The 11963-nt window shown below is 46.1% G+C and overlaps 1 protein-coding gene across 1 annotated transcript; it reads left to right on the top strand.

The window, feature by feature from the left end:
* The first annotated feature begins 787 nt into the window (after nucleotides 1-787).
* On the top strand, nucleotides 788-1723 carry LOC137142865 (olfactory receptor 51G2-like). Its single transcript, XM_067532338.1, has one exon. It carries the CDS (start codon nucleotides 788-790, stop codon nucleotides 1721-1723), a length of 936 nt encoding a protein of 311 aa, XP_067388439.1.
* The last annotated feature ends 10240 nt before the right edge of the window (nucleotides 1724-11963 follow it).

The following is an 11963-nucleotide window of genomic DNA, read 5'->3' as shown; positions in this document are numbered from 1 at the left end:
AAGGGGATTATATAGTGGCTGTATGTAATTTACGCCCATCAACTGTCACATGAGTGTGGCTGAACTAACTGCATATGAGTGAAATCTAACATTTGCACAATTCATTATTTGTGATGCTAATCTCTCTCCTGCCGAGATGCCATAACTGTCTGTGTTAGCTTGGAACTTGCCAAATATCTACAGAACCCTTGTCTAGGGAGAGGATGGGGTCCTGTGAGGGTAAATAGAGGCCGATAGGATGATGGAACAATTCTTAGGGGTCAGAGTGTATCACAGGAAAAGTTTGGTAAGTGAAAGTAAAAAGCCCAGTTCTAATCAAATTTACACCTGTAAATCTGGATTAATAATGTTGAAGTCAGTGTTCCTGAATTCAGAAGTTAGCCATGTATAGTAGTGAGGATTTTTTTTAAAGTCTTGGGAGGGCTATAAAACCTTTCTGAATTACAACATAAAATTTGTCTAACTTGTGTGTGTCAGGAGGAAAATGTCTCTGGGGGATGGTTATCTCAGAGCTGTCTGTTGCAGGGCTTCTACCTTCCTCAGAAGCATCTGGTACTGGCCACTGGATACTGGGCTAGATGAACTACGGGTCTGATCAAGTCCTGCAATGCCTATCTTCCTATTGGTGGTGTAAATCCAAGACTGTTTTTCCTCATTTTCTATAATTGGGGTCCTGGAAGTCTTGCACTGAGAGCAGAATGATGTCTTGTTAAATATCACCTGGTCTCCTGTTATATTTCTTTTCAGGAAGTAACGTTCAAAACTCCTTGGACTTTCCCAGTGCATCATGTCAGCTGTCAATGACACCAAATTCCAACCTGCAGTGTTCCTTCTCACTGGAATATCTGGGCAGGAAAATATCCATGTCTGGATTTCTATCCCCTTCTTCTTAATGTATGTTACTTCGATATTAGGAAATTCACTCATTCTATTCATTATAAAATCAGATCGAAACCTCCATGAGCCCATGTACATTTTCATTTCGATGTTGGCCGTCACAGACCTTGGCATATCGATATCCACCATGCCGACAACACTGGCTATATTCTGGTTTAACTCTAGGGAGATCAGCCACGATGCCTGTTTTGCTCAGCTCTTCTTCATCCACTCGCTTATATTCACTGAATCCTCCGTGCTCTTGTCTATGGCCTTTGACCGCTTTGTTGCGACATGTAACCCACTGAGATATGCTTCCATCTTAACAATGCCCAGAATAGTCAAGATGGGACTGGTGTCTCTGCTAAGAGGGGTGTTTCTAAATTTCCACGTACCCATTATCCTGAAACAGTACCGATATTGTAAAGCCAACATCCTCTCCCATTCCTACTGTCTGAACCAGGAGATCATGACAATGGCTTGTTCTGATATCAGCGTCAACATCATCTACGGCTTCTTTGTAACAGTCTCTTCAGTGGGGTTGGACTTCCTGCTTATTCTCCTATCTTATGTGATGATCCTCAAAACAGTGCTGAGCATCGCATCCCACATGGAGCGCCTCAAGGCCCTGAACACCTGCGTCTCTCACGTCTGCGTTGTCCTGCTCTTCTACGTGCCAGGGATTGGCTTGTCCGTGATATACAGATTCGTGAAGATCTCTTCTCCCTTGCTTCAGAATGTCCTGGGCAACATCTCTTTGCTAATCCCTCCTATGATGAACCCAATTGTGTACAGTGTGAAAACCAAAACCATTCGTGCGAGGATAATCAGGCTGTTCGTCAAGTGAAGGGTCCTTTCGTTACCCAGTTCCATCGCTGGTGACATGGGAGATGAGCTACTGATCTCTCTCACTAGCTGGTAAAGGAGGACAGTGCACTGGGGGAACGGGACTGAGACAGGCAGCAGCATTAACACAGTGACTGTTTCAGAGGGGTAGCTGTGTTAGTCTGCATACAGCAAAGACAACAAGAGTTCTGTGGCACTTCAAAGTCTAACAAATTTAATATTTGCAGACATAAGCTTTCGAGAGACTTAGTTCTCTTCTTCAGATGCAGTAATACAGAAAATAGGTAACACAGAGGTATCTTAAAGGTATCTTATAGGTATTCAGGTGACTGTGTTTGTGTAGAGCCAGGGGATGGGTGGGATGTTATCACATAAAGAGCTGTATCAGTGAAAGTTCAGACCTCAGAATTGCTGGAACGTGGAAGTTTTGAGCTATTGTCCATGACCTGTCACTGTCCCATCTCTGGTTAAACTCCCAGAGTCCATAAGAAAAGCTGCAGGGCTGTTTTGCCGTCACAGTCCTGGCCCTTCCTTAGCACTTTGGCTGCTGCACGATCCATGAGAGCAGCACCAGCTGTGGAAGCCAGCGGGATCAGTCAACCCCTTAAAGATCCTGGGACTTTAGGAGCTGACCGAGGCCTAGCAGAGGCAGCTACTGGGAGAGAGGAAGATGGTCCCGGCTGGGGAATAGTTCCTGCTTTGGGAAATCCCAGCCTACTGCCGCTTTAAGGGCCTGAGACCGGGGCCTTGTAGTGCAAGGCAGGGCCTGGCTCCCCTCTCTCCCTGCCACCCGCAGGAGCCGTGGGAGCAGGGCCAGTTGCCTCTTCTATCAGAACATGGCGACAGCAGCAGGGGAAGGACGGCTGCCCTCGCTCAGCCTGGGGGGAAGGGACTGAGCTACCGAGGGGGCCAGATGGCAAGAAGCCAGGAAAGCTGCAGCGAGCCTGAACCAACGCAGACCCCAGCAAGAAGGGGGGGGGGGGCTCCTGGGCAATGGAGGAGGGTAGAGTCACTGCAAGGACCTTAGAGAGAAGGGCAGGGTGCCTGCAGGGTACCTCAGGTGCCTCAGGCCGCAAGGGGGCACGTTGGGGTCGCACCAGCAGGTGCTTGGCCAAGGGTGCTGTGCTCTTGGAAACTGTAACAAATAAACAGAGGTCAGCACAGCGCTCAGGCTGTTCTAAACTCCACTGAAGCCGGTGGGGAACAGGCCATAGAATCAAACCCCTGTAACTGGCTCTTTGCTATCCCCACTCCCCACAGTGCAGGGGGTAACTCTGGGGCAGCACAGAATCCAATTGGGAGGTTGGTCCTGTGGTTTGGGCTCTGGTCTTCGGGTCAAGATCCAGGATCCCAAAGGGAGCTCAGAAATAGTGCCAGAGCTCAGAAATATTTGTAAGTTGCCTAAATCTTGATGCCCAGGCTTAGGCACAAGACCCTCTGTCCTTTTCCCAGCCACTGGCCAAGAGCAGAAAGTTATAGCCTGGAAGTAAAAGAGATCAAAACTCTTCTCCTTTCTGTGCTCCTGTTGCACACAACTGTGCATGTTCCTCTCAGAGGTAAAAATGTCCAGTCCTTTTGTTGAATCCTCCCAATCTCCTAAGTCACAGCAGCTGGTGGCTGTGGTTTCCATGAGTTAATTATGCATAGTTCAATAAAATACAGAAAGATAAAACTCACTCGATTGTCCTGGGTTCTGGGTTTAGAGCAGAATTTGTTATTAATTTTCAGTTTTCGCCAAGATCAGGAGGCTGCCTGGAGACGTGAAGCACACAGAGCCGGACATGATCCCTGGGCACTTGCAGGTTAAAATAGGCATTTGGATCTGGTATCTGGTGCATTTAGCAGCATCAAAGCCGTGCCCCAGTTAGAAGGGCTTGGTTTGAGATGGGACCCAGCAGTTGGGTATACAGGGATTCCTCAGCCAGGGCTTAATAATAGTACTTAGTTCTTATATAGCATGTGTCATCAGGAGATTGATAAATTGAATAGTAAGTAATAAGTCACCAGGACCAGATGGGATTCACCCAAGTGTTCTAAAGTAAGTAACTCATATGAGATATTGCAGAACTACTGACTGGTATGTAACGTATCACTTTAATCAGCTTCTGTACCAGTTAATGTGACGCCAGTTTTTAACAAAGGCTCCAGAGGCGATCCCTGCAATTACAGGTTGGTAAGCCTAACTTCAATACAAGGCAAATAGGTTGAAACTATAGTAAAGAACAGAATTTTCAGACACATGGATGAACGCGATTTCTTGGGGAGGAATCAACATGGCTTTTGTAAAGGTAAATCATGCCTCACCAAACTAGAGAATCCTTTGGGGGGTCGAAAAGCATGTGGACAAGGTGACCCAGTGGATATAGTGTACATAGATTTCCAGAAAGCCTTTGCCAAGGTCCCTCACCAAAGTCTCTTAAGCAAAGGAAGCTGTCTTGGGATAAGAGGGAAAGTCCTCTCCCGGGTCAGCAACTGGTTAAAGGTTAGCAAACAAAGGGTAGAAATAAACGGTCAGTTTTGAGAATGGAGAGATATAAATAGTGGTGTCCCACAGGGGTCTCTACTGGGACCGGTATTGTTTAACATATTCATAAATGATCTGGAAAAAAGATGATACACAATGATGGAAAATTACTCAAGATAGCTAAGTGCAAAACAGACTAGGAAGAGTTACAAAAGGATCTCACAAAACTGGGTGACTGCGCAACAAAATGGCAGATGGAATTGAATGTTGATAAATGCAAAGTAATTAATATTGGAAAACATAATTTCAACTGCATATAAAATAATGGGAGTCATTGTGGAAAGTTCTCTGAAAACATCCACTGAATGTGCAGCAACAGTCAAAAATCTAACAGAATGTTGGGAATCATTAGGAAAGAGATAGCTAATAAGGAAACTGAGGCACAAGGAGATGAAGTGACATAGTTTTGGTTATCCCACAGGCCAGAGGCAGAGCTGGGATTAGAACACATGGGCTGGTGCACTGCTCTATCCACTAGGTCACACTGTCTCTCTATATGTAGGCACCACAGGGTGGGATTCCTGTGGCAGCTGTTTAACAGCGCTCACAATTTCTGCACATGAATTTGACACAAGAAATGTGGCAAATGGCTGGTCAGAATCAATGCACCTATATAAGGAATAACTTTACTGAAATCAGTGCAGTTGAACAGTGTAAAGTGCACAGTAGCTGTCCTCTGTCTATGGCAATGACCACCATCCACAGTTAGCCTCTGTGGGAAATCCTCGCTTTGTTTTTCCCATTTAGCTGGCACATAGAATCCTATTGGATGATGGACCTGACTCTTCTACAGCCACAGCCTTCATGTTGCCTTATAAACCCCTGGGAATTGTCACAAATGCTACCTAGTGCAAAGGGATGCATTTTACGGAGGGATGGTGGGGAAAAAGCTAGAGAATCAAACCCCTGTAACTGGTTCCTTGCTATCCCCATTCCGCACAGCACAGGGGGCATCTCTGGGGCAGCGACAATCCAGCTGGTTCAGCTGGGCGGCTGGTGTGACCTGTCTCATGCCCAGGGCAGCCACCTGAAAATGGCAAGGTCAGGGCAGGCTGCAAACGGAGAGCAGATTCTCCAAGCACTGGTGGGTGGCACTGAAGCCAGACTTCCCAACCAGTCACAAACTGCACTTGGCCTTATATACCCTCTGGCCCTGGCCATGCAGTCTTGTGGAATGTTACAAGAACTAAAATGGAGTCCAGAGTCACATGGGCCAATCCTGGCAACTCTTCAGGTCTGCCTTTAGTTTCTTCCTGGGACCCTTGCATCTGTGAGTGTCTTAATGGGCCATTAAGCAGGCTATTGTTTTGCAGCCATCTTATCTGGGGTGTTGCCCAGACAGCACAATTTGAAATACAGATATCTCAAATATATCTATAACTTCCATTTCACATATTACACATGAACATAAGTATCATCATCTGACTTAGCATATTATAACCTTTCTAACAGTACCTGACATGGCATATCTCACATGAATTAATATGATTTTGACACACTGATATTAACCAATATGACAAATGCCCCCCTCCATCTAACAAGAATGACACCCCCAATGCGAGACCGGTGTAGAAAGGAGTAATCAAAGCTCCTGAATACACCCCAACGGCCCCCCTGATTCAGACAGCATGACACCCCCCACGCAAAATTGATGCAGAAAGGAGTATCCCCACACATTGCTGAATGCATCGTAGGAACTTTCCCTATTCAGTTTTTAACATGTTTCAAAGGTTTTACAAAGTATCAGGCACATAGTACATTCTTACAATTCTTGCATTAACAACAAATTACAAGATGTAACATTGACAAATATTAACAGCAAAATCATGTTTAGCTAAAACAGGCTTTTTCTTTGTAAGGTTCATTATGGAGGTAACAATATTATTCAATCCTTTACACACATTTGTAAGGGTTCAGTTAACTCAATAGTGGGTTCTTGGTGTGGAATTTATGCTCCTCCTGTGAGATCTTGTAAATCCTCTTTAAACTGTGACACATGCTCCCCCACTGGTTGTTCTGTCACCTCTACATTACTCTCCCAGGTTTCACAAATCAGATTCAGGGGTCCACTGACTTGCTTCCCATAAAACAGGTCAAAAGGAGCAAACCCTGTAGACTCTTGGGGTACACTTCTGTACGCATACAGCAGATAAGGTAACCAGACACCCCAGTTATTCTGGAGTCTGTCCATATACATTTTAGCATGGCCTTCAATATCCCATTAAATCTTTCTATCAAGCCATTGGTCTCTGTATGATCAGTGTCAGCTTTCAGATGACTTATTTCACACCTTTCCCATAGCTGCTCAAACACAGCTGACATACAATTGGCATCCTGGTCTGATGAGATTCCCTTGGGAAACTCCACCCTGCTAAAAGTAGTAAACAGAGCTGAGGCCACTATCTCAGCCTTAACATCAGATAAAGCCACAGCTTCAGTGTGAATATACTCCTTCCTATTTCTGAAAGGTTTAGGGAGTGGCCCCCCAATATCCACAGATACTCTGGCAAATACCCCCCCAATAATGGGCAAAGGCTGTAGGGGTACCTTCTTAGGACCCTTCAAACTCCTGAGCTCCTGACACAAATCACAGCTTCTGCAATAACTCCTCACTGTGTCAGACAGGTAAGGCCAATAAAAGTTTTGCTTCAGCTTCTCACAAGTTTCTTCTATGCCCAGATGTCCTGCAAAGGGATCATCATGAGCCAACTTTAACACCTCAATTCCATATCCCTCAGGCACTATAAGTTGATGGCAGTTTTTATCATGAGACTGCTTTTTTCCTGGAGGGAATTCTTTGTATAGCAAGCCCACATGCATGAAAAATCTGCCTGCTTCCCCTACTGGGGCTAGGCTTTGGGCCCCCACTCTGGCCCCCTCCAAAGAAACATCTCCTCTTTGAGCCCTAACCAATTCATTCTGACTTTCACTCAAATTCAGAGCCATTCCAGGCACATTTAACCCACCTTCAACTGGCCACACCTGACAGGAGTTTTCTTTGCTAACAGCCCTGGGTGGATTTTCCTCCCCCTGCTGGGCAGGTAATTTGTATTACCCCCACACACACGAGCTAGTTCATGAGTTTTCAGTCTTAATTGTTATCTGATTCAAGTCTGGGCCTGAGTTTAAAGAAAAAACAACCATTTTCACTAGCCTTTCACAAACAGGGTTCTGATGTTTTTTCACTGCCAGTCTCTGACTCCACATAGCACCAGATGTACCTGAGTCCACTAAGAGACTACACAATACACCCACAGCATTCAAAGGTGAGAGTTTGCCTGCCCACCCCCTCTTCTTCCAAGGGATCAATTCCACATCTGTCCTGCTGTAGAGCTTCAGCTGTCCCATTCTCCCTCTTTTTGTCCCAGTCTACATGGCTGTTCCCAGACAAACCTGTGAGGACTGGGGTAGCTTCCCCCATGGGCAAATCACTACCCCCAACAGACACAGGCTTAGGAACCTTTCCTTCCTGGGTCTCAGTTGAATCCAGAACCACCTCTGGTATACCAACTGAAAAACCCTTCACCAGCATAAGCTGAACAATACTTCCTGCGTGCTTCACAGACAGTACATTGGGGTTCATCTCCCCCAGCAGATAAAATGCTATTCCTAACACTCAAACAATTGGAGATTCCTTCCCCTTTGTCCCAGCCCATATGTCTGTATGCAGAGTCACATGGGCCAATCCTGGTAACTCTTCAGGTATGCCTTTAGTTTCCTCCTGGGCCTCTTGCATCTGTGAATGTCTTAATGGGCCATTAAGCAGGCTATTGTTCTGCAGCCATCCTGTCTGAGTCCTTACCCTGATAGCACAATTTGAAATACAGATATCTCAAATATATCTATAACTTCCATTTCACATATTACACATTAACATAAGCATTATCATCTGACTTAGCACATTATAACCTTTCTAACAGTACCTGACATGACGTATCTCACACGAATTATTATGATTTTGACACACAGATATTACCCAATATGACAAATGCCCCTCCCCTCCATCTAACCAGCATCACACCCCCAACGCAAGACAGGTGTAGAAGGGAGCAATTGGAGCTCCTGAATACACCCCAAGGGCCCCCCTGATTCAGACAGCATGACACCTGATCCTGTAGTTTGGGCTCTGCTCTATGTGTCAGGAGAGCTGGGTTCATTCCCTTGCCCTGTGTGACCATAGACAAGCCACTAACTGTCTCTGAGCCTCTCCACAAGCTCTGCCTCACAGCGGTGATGGGAGCATGAATACATTCACGGTGCTCAGATACTATGAGGACGGGGCCGGGGGAGACCCTAAGATCAAGTCTCTCAGGGATCCAAAGAGCAACGCCCCTGACATTTGGCTGTCAGAGGCCACAGCCTTACCACAGCCTTCTGTGACAGCTGGCCTCTGGGAATCGAAGTGACTCCAGCCCTTGGGTGTCTGAGCAGATGTAGAGGTGCTAGGGGGTGACTGTTGATCTGCTCCCCACAGTGAAGTTTAGGTGCTGAATCTCTGAGGGGAGGGTTGGAGTGTCACGGGGAAGTCAAGGGTTTCAGGCCACGCACCAGAATGGTGATCTCAAGCCGTTCGGGCTCAATGGTTCTAACTGCCAAACTATGGAGCAACAGCCACGGGGGCATCATCTTAGATGTCCTGGGAGTGAGAAAGCAGTCTCAAGGCAAAGGTCAGCTTCACCCCTGGGCCTGTCACACAGACAGAGCTGAGCACAATGGTGACTGGGCCCATGCTCATACAGGGAGGCTTTGAGAAAAGGCTGCTTCCTCAAGAAAGGGGAAACAAATGGGAAGGTGATCTCTCAGAGACACAGGGAAACCAGGATGTGTCCCACAAGCTCCTTCACATCCCTCAGACCGGTTCTGTTCCTGTATCTCCAGAGCAAAGCCTGGCTAACTTACCTGTAGTGATGCATAAGATAGATGAGTGCAGACATGTCACAGCTGCTTGATTATTTTGAAACCATTTTCTATAATGTTTTGTGCTGTTTGCTAATAAACCTACATGTTGAAAAGAGGCTGGTTGTGACAGTAGAGCGTTGGTCACAAGCACCCGAAGGGAAGAGACTCAGGTGTCCAGCTTGACCTGCATTGTGATTAGCATTTGGCATAAATGGGGTATTGTACCCAGCTCAAAGAGGTGGACAATTGTGAGAATCCACCCCAAGACAGGAAAACACCTGGTTTAGATGGTATCGAGACCATATGTCCTTGTTTTACTGTCAGAACCCTGATTCTTCTTGGCCAGAGTATCTTCTTGTTGAGTGCCTTTAAGCATGCAGAGAAGCAACTTTTAAAAGTGGCATCCAAGATAGCGATGCACTCAAGACAATGATTCATAGATATTAAGGCCATAAGGGACCGTTTTATCATCTAGTCTGACCTCCTGTGTATCACAGACTGCAGAATTTCCACCCATTTACACCCATAAGGAGCCTAATGACTTGGGTTTGACTAAAGCTTAAGTTGTGTTCATCTCTAAAGCATATCTTCCAGCAAGGCATCCAGACTTCATTTGGAAGTATCAGGAGATTTCACCACCTCGCTTGGGAGTTTGTTCCACTGGTTAATCACCGTCACTGTGAAAAATCTGTGACTAATATCCACATGTAAGTTGCATGCCTTCAGTTTACAGGTTCTTGTTATACCTTTTCCTGCTAAATTAAAGAGCCCTTTAGGACTTTGAATTATGTCCCTGTGAAGGTTCTTGTACACTGTAATCAAGTCAGTGCTCAGTCTTCTTTTGAAGACCTAGAGAAAATGACTTACAATGAGAGCCTTCAAGAGCTGAACCTGCTTAGCTCATCCACACTTCTTTGTAGGTCATTCTGCATCCTCTCCAGTTTTTCCGTTATTTTTTAAATAAATTTTGGGCACTTGGACCCGAATGCAGAATTCCAGCGTTGGTCTCACCAGTACCATATATAGAAGTAAAATCACCTCCCTTCTACTCCCTGCACCCCTGTTTATATTGCCATGGATAGTTGGAAATGACGGAGGAGGAGAAAGAGTTGGGTGTGTTAGTCAGTCCCACTTTGACTGTGAGTCTCCAATGTGATGGGGCTGTGAACAAGGCAAACTAGCTCCTAGAATGTATCAGGTGAGACAGGGAAGTATTAATAGCATAATACAAGGCACTGGTGAGCCCTCCTTTGGAAAACTGAGTGAAATTGTGGTCACTGATATTCAAGAAACATGAATTCAGACTGGCCCATGTACAGAGAAGGGCTCCAGGGATGGTCAGGGCAAAGGAGATCCTGTCTTACTAGGAGAATGGTTGCTAATGTAGCATGCTGAGCTGCCAGCGGCCCCCTCCCCAGTTACTAGCCCCCAGAGAGGAAAGATGGATCAGAGGTTGAAGTGCTACCCTGAGACTCCGAGGAACTGGTTTCATTTCCATGCTCTTCCACAGCCCTCTTCTGTGACCTTGGGCAACTCACTCTGTCCCTCTGTGCCTGAGTAATATGGATTTTAGTACGGCTAAAAGTAAAAGTATACATCTAGAATCAAGGAATGCAGGCTGGGGGCTGTATCCTGGGAAGCAGTGACTCTGAAAAAACCTGGGGATAGTGCTGAACGTGGGCCACCAGTGCAATGTTGTGGCCAAAAAAACTAATGTGATGCGGGATTTAAATGCAGGGGAATCTTGATGAGGAGTAGAGAGATTATTTTATGTCGGTGTTTGGCACTGGGGCGATCACTGCTGGAATATTGTTTCCAGTTCTGGAGTCTACAATTCAAGAAGGATGTTGATAAATAAGAGAGGGGTTAGAGAAATGCTACAACAATGGTCAAAGTATTAGAAAACTTGCCTTCTAGAGGGAGACTCAAGGTGTTCAATCTATTAAGCTGAACAAAGAGGTTAAGAGGTGACTTGATCACAGGCTGTAAGTACTTGCACAAGGAAGTGCAATCTAGCAGAGAAAGTTATAACACGATCCAGTGGCTGGAAGCTGGAAATAAAGCGTAAATTTTGACCAGTGAGAATAGTGAGAACAACTTTTACCAAGTGTCGAAGTAGATTCTCCATCACTGACAATTTTTAAATCAAGACTGGCTGATTTTCTAAAATCGCTGCTCTAGGCATTATTTTGGGGCCGTTCTCTGGCCGGTGCTATACAGGCTGTCAGACCAGAGCCTCACAACGCTGCTGTCTGGCTGTGGGCTCTGTGCATTTCTGAATTTGTACAGTGGTGTAAATAGCACTTCCTGACCGCACAGGGTGTTGTATTGTAAACAGGTTAAAGGTTGTGAGGCGCTCGCATGCTACGGTGTTTCAGGTCATAGCTCAGTGCCTTTGATAGATGTCAGCTCTGTGTGCCCTCTAAGGCTGATCTGGGGCATTAGCTGGAGAACCTGACGTCTTTCCAACACCCCTTGGTGATGAGGACAGTCATTAGCACAATGTCCTTTTACGAGGGTTTCTGGACTCCTCCCACAGCTCTGCATTCAGAGGGGGAATTGGGACATGCTGTAAGAGAGGAAGGATCTGGAGTGTGTTGCTGGGCAGTCCCTGAGTCTCACCCTCATCCCTCACATGCTCCAGGAACAAGAAGAGCTGTTCTAGTGATGGAGACAGACCTGAGACCCTGGATCAGAGTTTCCAACATCACAAAGTTTAAGACTAGCTGATTGGGGGTGGGGGTTGTGTGGGTCCAATATAGATGTTCCTGGGCTGTGGGTGTGACTCAGTGACAGGGGCAGGAGGGCAGGCTGCACT

Source organism: Emydura macquarii, unplaced genomic scaffold (genome assembly GCF_026122565.2).
Source record: "Emydura macquarii macquarii isolate MOO-44397 ecotype Brisbane River unplaced genomic scaffold, CSIRO-AGI_Emac_v2 contig_3275, whole genome shotgun sequence".
NCBI lineage: Eukaryota > Metazoa > Chordata > Testudines > Chelidae > Emydura > Emydura macquarii.
The sequence above is the reverse complement of the archived record's forward strand: the minus strand, read 5'-3'. Positions and strand labels throughout refer to the sequence as shown.

Excerpts from the sequence above, each read along its gene's own strand:
- LOC137142865 (XM_067532338.1), top strand. The coding sequence starts at position 788 with ATGTCAGCTGTCAATGACACCAAATTCCAACCTGCAGTGTTCCTTCTC.